Source organism: Pleurodeles waltl, chromosome 2_1 (assembly GCF_031143425.1).
Source record: "Pleurodeles waltl isolate 20211129_DDA chromosome 2_1, aPleWal1.hap1.20221129, whole genome shotgun sequence".
Taxonomy (NCBI): domain Eukaryota; kingdom Metazoa; phylum Chordata; class Amphibia; order Caudata; family Salamandridae; genus Pleurodeles; species Pleurodeles waltl.
Genome location: NC_090438.1, coordinates 45,043,812 through 45,063,443, shown reverse-complemented (window position 1 = coordinate 45,063,443; position 19,632 = coordinate 45,043,812). Strand labels below are relative to the sequence as shown.

Genomic DNA, 19,632 nt, shown 5'->3' with positions numbered 1-19,632 from the left:
GTGTGTGTGTGTCTGTGTCTGTGTCTGTGTCTGTGTCTGTGTCTGTGTCTGTGTCTGTGTCTGTGTCTGTGTCTGTGTCTGTGTCTGTGTCTGTGTATATATATATATCAATCATAAAATGATCCCGGTGTCTGCCCAGCTACTTTCACCTCTCGGGGTTGGTGCAGGTCACGGTCACCGGCAGCCGTTTTTATAACAAAGAAAATGCCACTCCTCACCGGCATTGAAAAGACCGCACTCCAAAGTTTCAGATGCAAAGCAAATTTTAATGGCGACGCATTTCAATCAATTGATCTTCCTCATAGGCTATGTATTTTCTTTGTGTTTTTTATATATATATATATATATCTCTGAGTTGTATTTCTGCCTCAAATGCGTAAAACCACTGAAATTCACCAGTTGTGAATATAAAAGCATACTGTTCACAGCCCCCCACCTAGTTCTACTTTTAACTGTTTCTGCTGGATACTTATACCCATAAATACTTCACCTTAGAATACTTCTCAGATGCCAGATTGGATTCCAGAAACTGAGTGGTGCTCCTTTATCTCTTGGCAATGCTGTGTGGCTCCACATGGCACTGGAAGTGATGGAGTGGAGCTGCATTTAAGCGCCACCCCTCGTTACAGAGATCAGTTCACTTTCTTTTTCTTCCTTGCAGTGTGGATGCACAGCTCTGTTCCCCCTTTCGCCTGCCTTATGACTATTTCTGAAACATTCTAAAACCAGTGTGCTAGGGAACAACAAGCAGCTTCTAATAGACTTCCAACTGCATATTGCTCGCCTTTTGAATATTCTCCAGGCGTAGGAGCAGTACATCTGAGCGCCGGTAGCTGGCGCTATGCAGCCACACCCTTATGCCATTCTGCTCAGGAGATGACGCATGGGGCTGACGGCAGTTACTTTCTTTCTGCACCACCAGACGCAAATCCAGAGGCCCAACCACTCATGTTTTTCAAAGCTTGTTCACCCAAATTTGTGTGTGCAATGGATGTGTTCCCTTACAAGACGACAGGATTCAAACTTGTAAGGACTGTTGCATACAAATGTCTGTGACGGTTCCTCATCAGGTTTGCTTGTGGTGCCTGGAGTCGTGACTCTAAGGCCTGCAGTGATTGTGCATCAATGAACTAAAAGGCCATACAAGATAACGGCCACTCAAAGTCCAGCAAGAAACTATGCATCACAAAACATCAGAAGACTCCACATCAAGTCTGGTAAAGTCAGAGAGTCTCAGTCTCGTTCCTAGCTTAGAAATCCCAAGAGACGATCCTGAGGTTAATCGTCATTGCACTTTAAGTCCTCGGGTAAGTCAAAGGAAAAAACATTTAAAAAATCCAAGCAAAACTCTGCCCCTTCCTGATGCTCTCATACACGTGCGAAGGATCTTGCATCCCACGTCAGTCATCGTTGGAACCCATATTACTTAGGAAATTCTGTTTAAAATGCCATCCCTTCACGGTCTTAGAAATGTTAAACATTACAGGTTTGCAGCAATTTACTGTCAGTTTGGCAGAAACTGTAAAAGTGTTAATACAATGTTATTTTCATTCTCTTAAACACAGTTCCCTTTAAGCTTTTGCCCATTTTATGACATGCACTTGAAGATGTTTTGCATTACACCAGATACATTGCTGCTACACCAATTTTAACGCCCACTGTTTACCATTTCATGCCTCGGTCTTGTTACATTTTCCTCCAAATCTCTCTTCCAAGATTTTAACTTTAATTTTAAATGAACAGGACTTTGCTCCTACTTTTTCTGTATTCTCATTGTTCACTGCATGCTGGTTGAGGATTTATTTCACCTGATCCTGGCAATATGTTCTTTTTTTTTTTCTATTCTCCCACTATCCTAAGAGAGTGTATTTTGTACTTAATGAAACGCTCTTGCTGTAATGTACTGTTCTCTCAAAGGGGATTTCCATGTATAGTCATAAGCGTAGAATAGTTTTGCCCGCCTGCGGGGGCCCCGGAGCACTTTTTCCAATATAACTTCTCAAGTGTTCATGTTGGCCTTACTTCAGGAAGGCCTGCAAAGTCAATTAAGGATGTCCACATCCAGCCTAGAGAAAAGGCTACAGTGTATAAAATTCATCCAGTTTTCTTTAAAAATGACAACGTTAAGGCACATGCGTTCAAATGCATGAATGAGTTGAAAATTTAGTAGAAAAAGTCCTTTACAAACCTTTTTGTATCGTAAAACAATTATTGAGTGCAGAGCAGTGTAGCCCATAGGTATCTCTGAAGGCCTTCCTTCCATCCTTCAAGGTAAACTCCCTCCTTCTTCAGACAACAATATAATAACCATCCATCATCTGAACAAGGCAGGAGGGACGAGATCCAGAGCGCCATCCCGGGAAGCTCAAACAATATGAAAATGCCTAGTTTCCAGCAATCTGAGAATTACGGATATCTGTCGGCCAAGCATCCAGAATGTTCAAGCGGACAGTCAAAGCAGAGCCCTTCGGAGAAGAGCCTCAATAGGTCTCTTGTGACAGGAATCTGGCTGGCTGCTGATCTGCAACACCTAGTCCCGGAAGAGGGAGATAGCGCCGGTTTTTGCCTTCTGTTTCAGGCTCGGAGTCTGTAAAGTCATTGAAATGACTACTTATAAGAGAGCACTAGGTGAAACCGTCACAGGTCTTTAAAAATAATAAAGCATATAGAATAATTTATTCATTGTTAATATTATTTAATTTTGTAAAAGCCACAGAACCCCAGAATAGGCAATATGGTCCCTCAGGGGTCCTCGGACTACAGGTTAAGATAAGAACCCCCAAGCAAGACAATTGTATTGTATATGTACACTGGAATAAATTGTAATCACCTGTAAAAAAAAAAAAAAAAAAAAAAAAAAAGAGAAGAACCCCCGATTTAAGAGGTAAAACTTCACTACGATTATTAGAAACTCATACTTCTGAAATCTTTGTAGGTGTTTTCTTGTCCTCTTTTTGGACAAACTTTATTTAGAACCAAAGTAAACTTTCTTCCCTACTTGAGAGACTGGTAAGGATAACTAATAATGTTTCTTAGTACTTGTTTTAGTTCATGGTGTTCAGTTTTGGATATCTCAGTTATGGAACAGATGTCTAACATTTTGAGGCTACTGCAATAGACCCTAATACCAATAATGGTTTCGTGTAGAACTGCTCTCTGCTCTTTTCTTATTTTTCGGTGTGTACATGTAGTTGGCACTTAGCTCCTGTCATTATACACAGCGCACAGATATTATTTACTAAAAGGTTTTAAGTGGGATTTTTTAAAACAGATTCTCATAAAGATGTTCACTTTAGTAGTGAACAAAGGCAATGCTGTGCCAGTTTTTAAAGAGAATGCTTCTATTTTGTGTGGTGGTCCTGCTTTCCATTCTAATCTTTGAGGAGCAAGAAAAACTGCAAACACAGGTAAGTAATATTTACTTCTTTGTGGCAGTGCTGTTTTGAGGTTCGTCTGTTAAGTTTCTTCAAGTAAGTATAATGTTCACATTTGATTGTCATTTTTGTTTCTTTACTTTTTTATTTATTTTAGTCCGTTGTCTCTTGGTTGGTGTCGAGTAATTACTTTTTGTTCCCTTCCCAACGCTGGACAAACTGGCACTGTCTGCTTCTTGCATTTGTTTCATAGACTGAACTGTTTCCAGAAAGCTTTTCTCAGCAGATTGTTTTTCTAGCCGAAGCAAAAGGCAGCCACTTGGTGACTCCTACACATTCCCAGCAGCTTCCTTAGAGGTTTATACTTGGGACTCGTAAGGTGCTTATAAGACACAACTGCATTCAACCTGTTGGTAATGTGATTACATTCCAGAGACCTAAGGATTTTGTCGTTTGAAAAGTGTCTATTTACAAGAAACTTCTAACCATAGATTGAATGTTTCTCTTCACACGACACCTGTGCTTCCTCATCACCAATGGCAGGGCCCTTACTGAGTAAAACAAGATATAGGATCATCACTTAATTGTGAACTTTGTGTATGGAAACAGATGCTGTCCATTTATGCATTTTAAGTTGCTTTGAATGCTGTGTTTTGGGCACATGCCCCTGGTTTCAATGAGAAAAAGTATCCAGAAACATTGTGAGACCAGCGCTGCTTTTGCATCCCAGTTATCATTTTACCCCCACAAGTCTGCATAAGGCTGTCATCGCTTATCTTCATTTTAATTTTTCATGCATGCTTTTTAAAATCCATTGTTCTTGTTTTTTTGTTTCTCCATTTCCTTCCATCTCCATGTGTCATCAGTCGATCAGGTCAAGACGTAAAAAGAGTTTCCGCCTCTCTCGAAAGTTTCCGTTTTACAAGAGCAAAGACAACCTTGTCCGAGATGGCAATGGACAGGACCGTAAGTAATGTCTGGTCATAAAGGATGGTCCAAAACCCTTTCCCACCTCTCTGTTAACTATGAAATCTTGTGTATCTCTTTTCTATCCACTTGTTGCTCGTGTGTAGTTAGAGGCTATGGGGTGAGTAGCATGCCATCATCCCGCCTACACACATTTCCTTTTCCATGTGTGGAAGCAGTGGGTCAGTAACACTCTCTGTCCAGGATCCCTCCATGACCCAAGTCTTAGGAGCTCTTAGACAGGCAGGAGGGTAATCTGAAATCATGTCTGCAGCATTAAAAGATGGATGTAGGAGCCTGCATATTCTTGCTTAACCTGCCCTAAACATTCACAACAGCACTTAGAGTTACTCTTTTATCCACATCCGGCAGTGGCTTAGTCCTGAATTGTCACAGGGTGAGCAGTGTTTTCTGTTTTTCTGGTGACTTTTGCTCTGCGTTCCTTCAACTCTTAGACTACGTGTGGAATATGGAATACACATTTCAACAATACATTTAATGCTCAAACAGTAGATTTTCATTTAAACACACCTTACGAGACAGTGTCTGTGTTTTCTTACAATTAACCACAAAACACACTAGACAGAGAATCCCAAGATACAAAATCTCCACAAAAGAAAGTAAAACAGGAAATGGTGCATATAGTGGCGTGTTTCTTTAATGAATCCAAGGGTATCTCTGCCCTCATTATGCACAGAATTATCACGAAGTTCCTTTTGATGTGAAGGTATTCAAAGAATCCAATTAAACCAGCTGTACCTCTCTTACTGGTTTAGCCCAGGAGTACTTTATGAAGTCAATGAATATAACCAATATAGAACAGTGAGCAACTAACTTCTTTATCTAATATTCTTCCGTATTCACAAATATTACGGTAGAACGGAATCGGATTGTTCTTCGTTCGAGGAGAGTTAACTAGGATAATAGGACGCGTTAATGCAGTCGAGTTGCACACAGAGCCCCAATCGATTAGTTTGTAAGTCCAAGTCAGTGCAGCAATATTTTTCAGAGATGTGGCTGATAGTCGGCTTAAATTATTCTGCTGATTTTGGAGAGTGACTGTTTTTCTTAGGGTATGAGTAGCTGTTTTCGTGCAGGGCACAGGAAGCTTTTTGGTAAAAGGTAGTAGTACAGGGTACTGAATTTGCACTGTTTTGAGAATGTGAAACCAGTGTGTACAGATTTATTATTTACCATTAACTATTTGATTTAGGCTTTCCATAGCTTTAGCTACACTGCTTTGCTCGTGGATGTATATAGGGTTTACACATCTGTTTCCTGGTATTTGAACTAAGGAAGTATACATCTTGCACATGTCTCTGTATTAGGTGGCAGTAATTTTGGCATAGCTCTAGCTTCATGAATTTAATTTTTGATCCACGTTTATTTTCTCCGACAGTCCAAGGGTTGAAATCATTGCATTGGAAATTCTTATGAATGCACGTTCCTTAATCAACAATTGTACCTTCTGCACCACCAACTAGAAAAGGAATGAAGATGCCAATGCCTCGGGTGAAATGTTGAGCAAAACAGACATGAGCTTGCAGTCACTCTGCAAGATATATAGCATCCATGTGTCTCCTGTTATACTCTGCTATGCCAAAGATGTTTGACGATTTCCTTCAACCAGCCGCTGTTCACTGGGCACTTTCTGACGGTTGCTGGCACCCTTCTCAGTGCTGTTGAAGGATGGTCGTTTCCTCTGACCCTGGCATATTGCTTTCTTTGTTGGTAGAATTCATGATTCGGTTTGTTCTGCTGTTGCAAATAATATCTGAACCAGCTAGTGTTTGGAACCTCTCTTATAAGGGCTGTGATTTTTAGGAAAACCCTTCTTGAAGCAAGCCAATTTCAAAGCATCCGCTTCGATCTTTGAGTATTTTTCTGTTCGATGGCATGTGTAGCTGCAGATACACATGCTGTGCACAGTCCGCCATCTGGTGTTGGGCTCGGAGTGTTACAAGTTGTTTTTCTTCGAAGAAGTCTTTTCGAGTCACAAGACCGAGGGACTCCTCCCATTTCGACTCCATTGCGCATGGGCGTCGACTCCATCTTAGATTGGTTTTTTTCCGCCATCGGGTTCGGACGTGTTCCTTTTCGCTCCGTGTTTCGGGTCGGAAAGTTAGTTAGAATCTCGGAAAAAAACGTTGGTATTGTTTGCGTTCGGTATCGGGTTAGTTAGAACAAATCGACACCGAATTCAGAAGAGCTCCGGTGGCCCTTCGGGGTTTTTTCGATCCCCCGTCGGGGCCTGGTCGGCCCGGCCACACGTGACTACAAGGCTGATGGAACGGACCCCATTCCGCTTCTGCCCAAAATGCCACAACAAGTATCCGTATACGGATCAGCATCTGGTCTGTAACTTGTGCTTGTCTCCCGAGCACAAGGAAGATACTTGTGAAGCCTGTCGAGCGTTTCGGTCGAGAAAGACATTAAGAGACCGAAGAGCCAGAAGACTGCAAATGGCGTCGACGCCGACAGGACAAGAGCGTTTCGAGGAGGAAGAAGAAGCTTTCTCCATCCACGAGTCGGACTCGGAAGAGCTCGAGGCCGAAGAAACGCCAAAAACCGTGAGTAAGACGTCGAAACATAAGACTCACGAGAAGTCAACAAAAGCCCAGGGGACGCCATGGCTTAACCCGAAAAATAGGTGACCGACCATCGGCACCGAAAAAGGGCACGCTTGTGGCGAAGTCATCCGAGATACCGCCACACAGCAACCTCGGACCCGAGACAACAGCTCCGAAAAAATTCGGCACCGAAGACATTCGGCACCGAGACACCACGCCGAAAATAAAAAAGGTTTCTTCGGAGCCTAAAAAGACATCCGAAAAAGTTTCGGTTCCGAAACATCCAGCCTCGGAGCCGAAAACAGGTTCCTACACAGAGGAACAAGGATTAACCTCCCAAATGCAAAAGCATAGATTTGGAGTGGAACTTGAAACTGTAGAGCCAGATTACACACAAAGAAGGCTCCACATTCATGAGGACACAGGGAAGATAACCACTCTTCCCCCCAATTAAAATTAAAAGAAAACTTGCCTTTCAACAAAAGGACAAGCAGCCACAGGCAAAAGTGGCAAGGAAAACAACTCCACCACCGTCTCCACCACCATCAATACATGCATCGCCAGTAACAACTCCACCACTGATGCACTCCCCAGCTCATACTACAATGAGTCAAGATGATCCCGATTCATGGGACCTTTACGATGCCCCAGTATCAGACAACAGCCCAGACTCGTACCCTGCAAGGCCGTCGCCACCTGAAGACAGTACATCTTACACACAGGTGGTCGCAAGGGCGGCTGCTTTTCACAACGTCACCTTGCATTCCAAACCAATTGAGGATGACTTTTTGTTTAACACCCTATCATCCACCCATAGCCAGTACCAAAGCCTACCTATGCTCCCAGGAATGCTAAAACATGCCAAACAAATCTTTCAAGATCCTGTTAAAGGCAGAGCCATAACCCCAAGGGTGGAGAAAAAATACAAGTCACCGCCAACAGATCCCGTTTATATTACAACGCAATTGACACCGGACTCGGTAGTTGTCGGGGCAGCTCGTAAGAGAGCGAACTCTCATACCTCAGGGGACGCCCCACCTCCAGACAAGGAGAGTCGTAAATTTGATGCTGCGGGCAAAAGGGTGGCAGCACAAGCAGCAAACCAATGGCGCATTGCCAATTCACAAGCACTTTTGGCAAGATATGATAGAGCTCATTGGGATGAGATGCAGCATTTCATAGAACACTTACCCAAAGAGTTCCAGAAAAGGGCGCAACAGGTGGTGGAAGAAGGACAAAGTATCTCAAATAATCAGATACGGTCTTCAATGGATGCAGCAGATACGGCTGCAAGGACAGTAAACACTACAATTACAATAAGAAGGCACACATGGCTGCGTACTTCGGGGTTCAAGCCGGAAATTCAACAAGCCGTGCTAAATATGCCCGTTAATGAACAGCAGTTTTCTGATGGATACAACTACCTGTGGATTCCTCACCTCATGAATACTCCCATGGCGCCAGCATTCGACGGAAATCTTCTTTCTAGTCTCTGCACGTCGACGAGGACGTCACTCTAGCCCACGCGACGCCGTCTGACGTCATACAGGCAATAAGAGGTCCTCGACGACGTGCGGACGTCAGTTCCCTTTTTTCCGTGCATTCGAAACGGTTATCTTCGAGGGAGCAACTGTTACTCTTGCGGTTACAGTGTATATCTTGCTGCGTAGTCTTTCGCTGTGGAAATAATGTCGCAGAGGAAGTCTGGATTTAAGCCTTGTCGTGAGTGTGGAGGCAAGATGTCGGTGACGGATCCTCATTCCGATTGCCTTTGGTGTTTGAGCTCCGACCACGACGTCTCGACTTGTGATTCATGTCAGCACATGAATCCAAAGGCCCTCAAGGAACGTGAGGCGAAGCTGTTTATGGCCAAGTCAAAGGGGAAACATCACAAGAAGTCTTCTTCCCCAAGACATCGGCGTCATCGAGACTCCCGGCGCCGTAGAGAATCTCGGCGTCATTCAAAGGAGACTCGCTCCAGGTCTCCGGATCGGCGCCGAAGGACATGGGAGGTCAGTCCCACGGTTACGCCGCATCCTTCGACGCCGTTGCCCTCTCCGGCGCCTCCAACTTCACCTGGACAGGCGTCGGTGATTGAGGTATTGGAGCCTCAAGTGTTTTCTCCGGCGCAGACGCCGAGGCCGGCGTCGGGGTCGCCTCAGAGACAGGCACCCCAGTATCCGGCTTTTCCCACCCCTGGAGCCGATAGTTCCGCATTCTTGAATGCGATGTATGCCATCTTCCAACAGATGGCTCCAGGGGGTGCTCCGGCTGGGCCTTTGGCCTTTTCTTTGGGTGATCCTGCGCCTCTTCGGCCGGCACCCTTTATGCCCTTTCTCCCGTTTGGGAACGTGGGCTCGGCGCCACTGTCGGCGCCGGTGGCCGCTCCGGTGGCTTCAGAAGGATTGGCCCCGGGGATTTCCATCCCGTCGACGTCGGGATTTCGGCCTGTGACTCCGGTGGGTCCATCTGCGGCAGTTGCTCTTCCGTCGGCGCCGAAGTTACCTGTGGTGCCGGATGCGTCGTCGGTGGCTTCTGAAGATCGGCGCCGATCTTCGACTTCGGCGGAGGCATTGTCGACTCCGCGTATTGAGCAACGACTTCATTCAAGGAGACGTGCTCTCCGTGTATTGGAAGAGCAGGAGTACCAACGAGCCCTAGAGGAAGGAGAGCTAGAGGACTCGGGTGATGGGCTGCGTGGACTGGAGTCGGCCAGTGGGCTGGACACTTCCCCTGAGTGGGACCTTTCGTCCCCGGGGGAATATACTGAGGAGGCTGCTTCCTTTCATGCAGTGGTACGGAAGGCAGCTAGTTTTTTGGACCTGCCTTTGCCGGTGGTGGAGGCAAAACAAAACCTTTTGACAGAGGTGTTACATCCGGCCTCAGCTGCGGCGGAGCCTCTGTTACCATTTAATGACGCTCTGCTGGATCCGGTGTTAGAGGTGTGGAAGAGGCCGGCATCTTCCCCAGCAGCTCACAGAGCCGTGGCCAGGAGGTATCGGACGGCTCCAACTGACCCTGGTTTCCTATCTAGGCACCCTACGCCGGAGAGCTTGGTGGTGCAGGCCTCCTGTTCGTCCAAGTCAGCGCCTGGTTCTTTTCCGACGGTGCCTGGGGACAGAGATTCAAAGAAGCTAGAGGCGCAGTCGAAGAAGATTTTTTCATCCTGCAGTCTGGCGTTAAAAGCCACCAATGCAACCTGTATCCTGGGGAGGTATATTCATGCTCTAATGGATGACATTTCCTCTTCGTTTACAGAGCTTCCCCAGGGTCTTTTGGATCTTGTCTCAAATGCCCAGGCTGCTGCGACCCAAATTATCCAGACGGGACTGGATACCACCGACTCGGTAGCCAGGGCAATGGGCACAACTGTGGTGGCAAGGAGACAGGCCTGGCTCCGTAACTCGGGCTTTTCGGCAGATGTACAGTCCACATTGTTGGATCTCCCGTTTGATGGGGACAAACTGTTTGGAGCTAAAGCTGATTCGGCCTTGGAACGTTTTAAAGAAAGCAGGGCCACGGCTAAGTCGTTAGGGCTCCAAGCTCCTTCTTCCACGGCCTCTTCCAGATTCTTCAGGAGGTTTCGTGGATTTGGGCGTGGCTCTTCCTCCTCTTCCTTTCGGGGGAGATATCAGCAACCTGCTTCTTCCCATCCCTATAGATCTTTCAGGGGGAGAGGTAGGGTCCGCACCAGAGGAGCCTTTCAGCAGCACTCTGCCTCTTCCTCTTCCTCATCCTCTGGCGGGGTGCAGCAGGGGAAGCAGCCTTAGGCTTCCACCATTTCCCACTCACTCCTCTCCTGTAGGGGGAAGATTACAGCATTTTCTCACCAAATGGAAGACTGTTACATCGGACACTTGGGTTCTCAGTGTTGTGGGAAAAGGCTACACCCTTCCCTTTCGGGAGTTCCCGCCCCTCATCCCGCCCCGCCCTTCGTATTGTTCAGAAGAACACCTCCTGTTGCTAGAACAGGAGGTGCAAGTCCTCCTTTCAAAGGGCGCGGTGGAGTTGGTCCCGGAGCAGGAAAGGGGTCGAGGAGTTTACTCAAGGTATTTCCTGATTCCCAAGAAGGATGGTCGTTTGAGACCAATTCTGGACCTGAGGATCTTGAATTGGTTCCTCAAGCAGGAAAAGTTCAAGATGCTGACCCTAGCACAGGTGCTTTTGGCGTTGAACATGGAAGACTGGATGGTGTCTGTCGACTTGCAGGATGCTTACTTTCATATCCCGATACTCAAGTCACACAGGAAGTATCTCCGGTTTGTGGTGGGATCGCAACACTATCAGTTTGCGGTCCTTCCGTTTGGTCTTACTTCAGCACCTCGAGTCTTCACGAAGGTGATGTCGGTGGTTGCGGCAGAACTCAGAAGGAAGGGGATAGCAGTATTCCCTTACTTGGACGACTGGTTGATCAAAGCCAAGTCCCCAGAGCTTGTGTCGCATCATCTGCAGTCAACAACCCAGTTGTTGTTCGACCTGGGTTTTTCGGTGAACGAGCCCAAATCTCACCTAGAGCCCTCTCAGCGCCTCCTGTTCATAGGGGCAGTACTGGATACAACATTGGGTCGGGCCTTTCCTCCGCCTCAGCGGATTCAAGATATTCAGGATTTGGTTCCAATGTTTCGAAATGGAGCGGTAGTTCCAGTCCTCAAGGTCCTTCGTCTGCTCGGTCTTTTTGCCTCCTGCATTCTGTTGGTCACGCATGCTCGCTGGCACATGAGGGCTCTTCAGTGGTGCCTCCGAAGGCAGTGGTCTCAACTCAGAGGGGATCTAGAGGGTACTGTCAAGATCTCCAGAGATGCTGCTGTGGATTTGAAGTGGTGGATTGCAAGCAACAATCTTTCACAAGGAAAGCCGTTCCAGCAGTCGCCACCAGTGACCACAGTCATAACGGATGCTTCCACTCTAGGGTGGGGAGCTCATCTGGGGGATCTGGAGATCAAAGGTCTTTGGTCTCCAGAGGAACAGATGTTTCACATCAATCTGTGAGAGTTACGGGCTGTACGTCTGGCTATCAAGGCCTTCCTCCCTTCCCTTCGTGGTCAGTCGGTACAGGTCCTAACGGACAATACTACCACGATGTGGTACATAAACAAGCAGGGAGGAGTGGGGTCGTACCTTCTCTGCAGAGAAGCTCTTCGACTATGGTCCTGGGCAAAGGACCATCGGATTTGCTTGATAGCAAACCATCTGGCCGGAGTTTTGAACGTGCGTGCGGACAGTCTCAGTCGCCACTTCTCGGCAGACCACGAGTGGCGTCTCCATCCAGATCAAGTCCGTTTAATCTTCCAGAGGTGGGGGTTTCCTCGGGTAGATCTGTTCGCCACTCGAGAGAACGCGCATTGTCCGTTGTTCTGCAGCCTTCAGTATCCGATGCAGGGAGCGTTGGGGGACGCGTTTCAAATAACCTGGTGCGGCCAGTTGCTTTACGCGTTTCCTCCCATACCCTTGATTCCTCGAGTATTGAGGAAGATTCGCCAAGACCGGGCTCTAGTAATCTTAATAGCTCCGGATTGGCCAAGGAGGGTGTGGTATTCCGACCTTCTCCAACTCTCAATGTGCCCGCCGCTCCGTCTCCCTTTCAGGGCAGACCTCCTCTCGCAGTCGCAGGGGCAGGTTCTACACCCCAACCTCCAGAGTCTGCACCTACATGCCTGGAGATTGAACGGGGCAACCTGAGTTCCTTCTCTCTCCCGCCTGAGGTAGTGGATGTTATATTAGCGGCCAGGCGACACTCCACTAAATCTATCTACGCTAATAGGTGGTCTAAATTTGTTGCGTGGTGTGGAGAGAGGCAGATTGATCCTTTGCATGCTCATCTATCGGACGTTTTGTCTTTTGCTCTATCTCTGGCGCAGAAAGGTTGTGCAGTGGCTACCATTAAGGGTTATTTATCGGCCTTGTCAGCCTTCATATGTCTTCCAGACCAACCATCTTTATTTAAATCCCCTATTGTTATCAGATTCTTGAAAGGTCTTCTAAATCAATATCCTCCAAAGCCATTCATTATGCCGCAATGGGATTTGTCCTTGGTCCTGACTTTCCTTATGGGGTCCCCTTTTGAACCTATGCATTCTTGCCCCTTGAGGTATTTGGTTTTAAAAACAGTCTTCCTGATAGCTATAACATCAGCAAGGAGAGTGAGTGAGTTGCAGGCCTTATCAGTAAAGCCCCCTTATACAACTTTTTATGGGGATAAGGTGGTGTTGAGGACCAAGGCTGCTTTCCTCCCGAAGGTTGTTTCACCCTTCCATTTGGCTCAGGCAATTACTTTGTCCACGTTCTATCCTCCGCCTCATCCTTCCAAAGAGGAAGAAAGACTGCACCGTCTGGATCCAAAGAGAGCGTTGAGCTTCTTTATTGATAGAACAAAGGATTTCAGGCTGGAGGATCAGCTGTTTATTGGATACGTGGGCAAGAGGAGAGGAAAGGCAGTCCACAAGAGAACACTATCCAGGTGGGTTGTTCTTTGCATTAAAATATGTTACTCTTTGGCAAAGAAGGATCCTCCTGAGGGCATTAGAGCTCATTCCACCAGAGCTAAGTCGGCCACTTCGGCCTTGGCCAGGGGTGTTCCTGTGGTCGACATCTGCAAGGCCGCAACTTGGTCGTCCCTTCACACTTTTGCAAAACATTACTGTTTGGATTCTGAGGTTAGAAGGGACGGCCATTTTGCACGGTCAGTGCTGCAGGATTTCTTGGTTTGACCATTTAGGCACCCACCGCCGGGCGTGGTACTGCTTTGGGACTCTATTCATGAGGTGAGGAATCCACAGGTAGTTGTATCCATCAGAAGAACGAGTTACTTACCTTCGGTAACGACTTTTCTGGTGGATACATTAGCTACCTGTGGATTCCTCACGGTCCCACCCGCCTCCCCGTTGCCTTTCTGGTCTTACCAAGTAATCCTTGAGTGCGCTCCTCTTGGTCTTTGAGGGTGCAATAGATGTGTATATAATATATTTATATATATATGTATATATGTATATATCTTTGTGTATATACTTGGTGTGTGTATATATTTTAAAAGAGAAAGTTTTATATATATATATTTATATAAAAAGATTTACAGTTATTCATACACTGTTGTGTGTTTTTACAATATAATGGGATGTTGCCTTGCTCTTTCATTGCATTGCCTGGTTGTTCTCATGCACGTAAAAAATGATTGCTACTGACGTCCGCACGTCGTCGAGGACCTCTTATTGCCTGTATGACGTCAGACGGCGTCGCGTGGGCTAGAGTGACGTCCTCGTCGACGTGCAGAGACTAGTAAGAAGATTTCCGTCGAATGCTGGCGCCATGGGAGTATTCATGAGGTGAGGAATCCACAGGTAGCTAATGTATCCACCAGAAAAGTCGTTACCGAAGGTAAGTAACTCGTTCGTTTGGGCCGGAAGTCGACACTGCTATTGAGAAACTCAAGAAAGACACTGATACAGCCAAAGCCATGGGCGCGCTCTACTCCCCGCAGAGCAGAGGCACTTTTCGCAAAACACCTTTTAGGGGAGGGTTTCGAGGTCAACCAACAAACCACATCATCACAAGCAAGGCCCACTTACCAGAGCCAATATGAGCGGGGAGGTTTTCGTGGGCTATATAGAGGGGGCCAATTCCAGAAGAATAGGGGAAAGTTCCAAAGCCCCAAAACTCCTCAAAATAAACAGTGATTTACAAGTCACACAGCCCCATCACATAACACCTGTGGGGGGGGGGGAGACTAAGCCAATTTTACAAACATTGGTAGGAAATAACAACAGGCAATTGGGTCTTAGCAATTATCCAGCATGGTTATTGCATAGAATTCCTCAAATTCCCTCCAAACATCCCACCGAAAACACACAGTATGTCAAAACAACATATAGACCTTCTAGGACTAGAAGTTCAAGCATTGCTACAAAAAGAAGCAATAGAATTAGTACCAAAACAACAAATAAACACAGGAGTTTACTCACTGTACTTTCTAATACCCAAAAAGGACATCAGTCTGAGACCAATACTAGATCTCAGAACACTAAATACCTACATCAAATCAGACCACTTTCACATGGTTACATTACAAGAAGTAATCCCACTGCTCAAACAACAGGTCTACATGACAACACTAGACCTAAAGGATGCGTATTTCCATATACCAATACATCCTTCACACAGAAAATACCTAAGGTTTGTATTCCAAGGAATACACTACCAATTCAAAGTGTTGCCATTTGGAATAACAACTGCGCCAAGAGTTTTTACAAAATGCCTGGCAGTAGTAGCTGCACATATCAGAAGGCAGCAAATACATGTGTTCCCGTACTTAGACGACTGGTTAATCAAAACCAACACGCTAAGACAGTGTTCACAGCACACAAAATATGTCATACAAATCCTCCACAAACTAGGTTTCTCGATCAACTACACAAAGTCACACCTTATGCCGTGTCAAACTCAGCAATACTTAGGAGTGACAATCAACACAGCAAAAGGGATTGCCACTCCAAGTCCACAAAGGGTTCAAACATTTCACAATGTAATACAGGCCATGTATCCAAAACAAAGGATACAAGTCAAAATGGTAATGAAACTGCTAGGCATGATGTCTTCATGCATAGCCATTGTCCCAAACGCAAGGTTGCACATGCGGCCCTTACAACAGTGCCTAGCATCACAATGGTCACAAGCACAGGGTCAGCTTCAAGATCTGGTGTTGATAGACCGCCAAACATACTTCTCGCTTCTATGGTGTAACAGTATAAATTTAAACCAAGGGCGGCCTTTCCAAGACCCAGTGCCACAATACGTGATAACGACAGATGCTTCCATGACAGGGTGGGGAGCACACCTCAATCAACACAGCATCCAAGGACAATGGGACATACAGCAAAGACAGTTTCACATAAATCACTTAGAACTGTTAGCGGTATTTCTAGCGCTGAAAGCATTTCAACCCATAATAACCCACAAATACATTCTTGTCAAAACAGACAACATGACAACAATGTATTACCTAAACAAACAGGGAGGGACACACTCGACACAGTTGTGTCTCCTGACACAGAAAATATGGCATTGGGCGATTCACAAACACATTCGCCTAATAGCACAATTTATTCCAGGAATTCAGAATCAGTTAGCAGACAATCTCTCTCGGGATCACCAACCGATCCACGAATGGGAGATTCACCCCCAAATACTGAACACTTACTTCCAACTTTAGGGAACACCACAAATAGATCTTTTTGCAACGAAGGAAAACTCAAAATGCCAAAACTTCGCATCCAGGTACCCACAAGATCAATCCCAAGGCAATGCTCTATGGATGAACTGGTCAGGGATATTTGCGTACGCTTTTTCCCCTCTCCCGCTCCTTCCATATCTAGTAAACAGGTTGAGTCAAAACAAACTCAAACTCATACTAATAGCACCAACATGGGCGAGGCAACCCTGGTACACAACACTACTAGACCTTTCAGTAGTACCTCATGTCAAACTACCCAACAGACCAAATCTGTTAACACAACACAAACAACAGATCAGACATCCAAATCCAGCATCTCTGAATCTAGCAATTTGGCTCCTGAAATCCTAGAATTCGGACACTTAGACCTCACACAAGAATGTATGGAGGTCATAAGACAAGCTAGGAAACCTACCACTAGACACTGCTATGCAAATAAGTGGAAAAGATTTGTCTATTACTGCCATAGTAATCAAATCCAGCCGTTACACGCATCTCCAAAAGATATAGTAGGATATTTACTACATTTACAAAAGTCAAATCTAGCCTTCTCTTCCATAAAGATACATCTTACCGCAATATCAGCTTACCTGCAAATTACTCATTCAACTTCATTATTTAGAATACCAGTCATAAAAGCTTTTATGGAAGGCCTAAAGAGAATTATACCACCAAGAACACCACCGGTTCCTTCATGGAGCCTCAACATTGTCTTAACACGACTCATGGGTCCACCATTTGAACCCATGCATTCTTGTGAAATGCAATACTTAACCTGAAAAGTTGCGTTTTTAATTGCCATCACATCTCTAAGAAGAGTGAGTGAAATTCAAGCTTTTACCATACAAGAACCATTTATTCAAATACACAAAAATAAAATAGTCCTACGAACAAATCCAAAATTTTTACCAAAGGTAATTTCACCGTTCCATTTGAATCAAACGGTAGAATTACCAGTGTTCTTCCCACAGCCAGATTCTGTAGCTGAAAGAGCACTACATACATTAGACATCAAAAGAGCGCTAATGTACTACATTGACAGAACAAAACTAATTCGGAAAACAAAACAACTATTTATTGCTTTTCAAAAACCTCATACAGGAAATCCAATTTCTAAACAAGGCATTGCTAGATGGATAGTTAAATGCATTCAAACCTGCTATATTAAAGCAAAGAGAGAGCTGCCTATTACACCAAAGGCACACTCCACCAGAAAGAAAGGTGCTACCATGGCCTTTCTAGGAAATATTCCAATGAACGAAATATGTAAGGCAGCAACATGGTCTACGCCTCATACATTTACCAAGCACCACTGTGTGGATGTGTTAACTGCACAACAGGCCACAGTAGGTCAAGCTGTACTAAGAACATTATTTCAAACTACTTCAACTCCTACAGGCTGAACCACCGCTTTTGGGGAGATAACTGCTTACTAGTCTATGCACAGCATGTGTATCTGCAGCTACACATGCCATCGAACGGAAAATGTCACTTACCCAGTGTACATCTGTTCGTGGCATTAGTCGCTGCAGATTCACATGCGCCCACCCGCCTCCCCGGCAGCCTGTAGCCGTTTCGAAGTAGATCTTGAACATTTGTACATTTGTAAATATATTACTTTAAGCTTCATTATGTACATACGTATTCACTCCATTGCATGGGCACTATTACTAGCATACACAACTCCTACCTCACCCTCTGCGGGGAAAACAATCTAAGATGGAGTCGACGCCCATGCGCAATGGAGTCGAAATGGGAGGAGTCCCTCGGTCTCGTGACTCGAAAAGACTTCTTCGAAGAAAAACAACTTGTAACACTCCGAGCCCAACACCAGATGGCGGACTGTGCACAGCATGTGAATCTGCAGCGACTAATGCCACGAACAGATGTACACTGGGTAAGTGACATTTTCCTTGCATGACAAAACTGTGTGAAATCTGGTTTCTAGAGAGGGAGCTTACATTTTCTGCGGTGCTTTCAGGATTATCGAGGTAGGACGCTGCCACAACAACCACCTCCAGACCATATTATGGCAGTGTGCCAATGGGTTCACTGGGTATTTTGGTTCCAGGATCTTAGTTCAAAGAAGTATTAGAAGTCCTTAATATAAGTCCTGCAATGCATATGGGTGTGACTGTAATATCTCAGAATGATGCACAATTACATTATTTTGACCATTGTGTCAATATTTAGCTTTCTACTTTGGTGCTTTGACCAGAGCCATTTGTTATTCTTTATTGTTGATTTTCCAGAGTAGTCCTTGCTCCTTCAAGCTGATGCTGATGTTGTTTTGTTCTTACGAACTTCTAAGAATTACTTTGACATAGGCAATGCATCAGGTCCAGGACAGTTTACAGTCAGAACTGCCTTTGTCTCCACTCCTGAGTGTGTGAGGTTTGTTTAATGGGAAGTTCTGTGTTGAAGGAGCTTCTAGGAGTGTCCTCATTACCACGGACTGTGAACTGACTAGCAGAAGGGTCATGCTCTTTGGAAGATGAATGTTCAGCATCGTGAGTTTGTGTGGACAGTTGCTCATTCTCTTAGGTGAGGGATATGGTCTGCTTTCTCTTTCTTTGGAGCGCTCTTAACGTGGTTGGTCTTACTCTCATAGTGGTTATTGAGGATGAGCCATGGCTTGGCAGAGTTGCGCTCCTTGGCATTGAAACAGTCAGTTGTGAAGCCTTCAGAGGGGGGACCTGGATGGTAAAAGGTACCTCCGTGTTGAATGTTGCCATTGAGTCTTTCAGCTTAATCAGTCTCTTTGAGCAGGAATGACAATCATGGTAGCGTTTCTTTGAGGGACCTCCTAGGATCACTATATGGCCAGGTAAAGCAGTCGTCTCCACTTGGCCCCATTGCTGGCATAGATCTCGGAGTTAAGCCTTGCGCCCGTTGTCTCTCAGTGGCCTTGGTGTCGTCTTTGCAACACACCTGAATGGTGTGAGTACGGAAGACAAACCACAGAAATTGGGTGTTTGTACTTCAAAGATTACACTGCTGGAGAGACAGTTATCATAGAGGTTCAGCAGTTGCTCTGAAAGGGCAGCTGGGGTGAGGGGCTCTCTTTAGGAAAACGGGAAAAATAATCCTCCAAACTGTAGGAAAACTAATTAATTTAATAGGTAGTCCAAAGGGCCCTACAGAGGCCCCTAAGTATTATGGGTATCCTTGCTTCAGCCTGGGAAAATGTAAATTCCTTCGCATCATGCTTTATTTAGATGCACTGGAGCACTTACATGTCCCAAAGAAGTATCACAGCTCTCCTTTCTATATTCTGTTGCCTTTTTTGCACCATTTCTTGCTTGCTTTCTTTATTTTAGGGTTGTCAACCAAATATGTTTTATATTGTCAGTTTATTCCTAAGTAGTTTGATTAAAATGTTTTCTTTAAGAGGGAATTTTCAAAAGAACATTTTTTTTTCCTGTTGACTTGTATTCCAATCTTTAAAATAAAGAGATTGTTCACATGAATATCAAAATCCTGTAATGGAGTGAATGTG

The 19,632-nt window shown here is 45.3% G+C and overlaps 1 protein-coding gene across 12 annotated transcripts in view; it reads left to right on the top strand.

Moving 5' to 3' along the window:
• DLG3 (discs large MAGUK scaffold protein 3) overlaps positions 1-19,632 on the top strand; it is a 1,213,683-nt gene that overhangs the window by 1,105,363 nt on the left and 88,688 nt on the right. For 8 of the 12 annotated variants that reach the window (XM_069209524.1, XM_069209541.1, XM_069209576.1 and 5 more), the window contains one exon: positions 4,241-4,340. The exons of the other annotated variants lie outside the window; for them this stretch is intronic. In XM_069209524.1, coding sequence (XP_069065625.1) covers positions 4,241-4,340 — 100 coding nt within the window. The remainder of the gene's footprint in view (positions 1-4,240; positions 4,341-19,632) is intronic. 12 annotated transcript variants of the gene reach the window in all.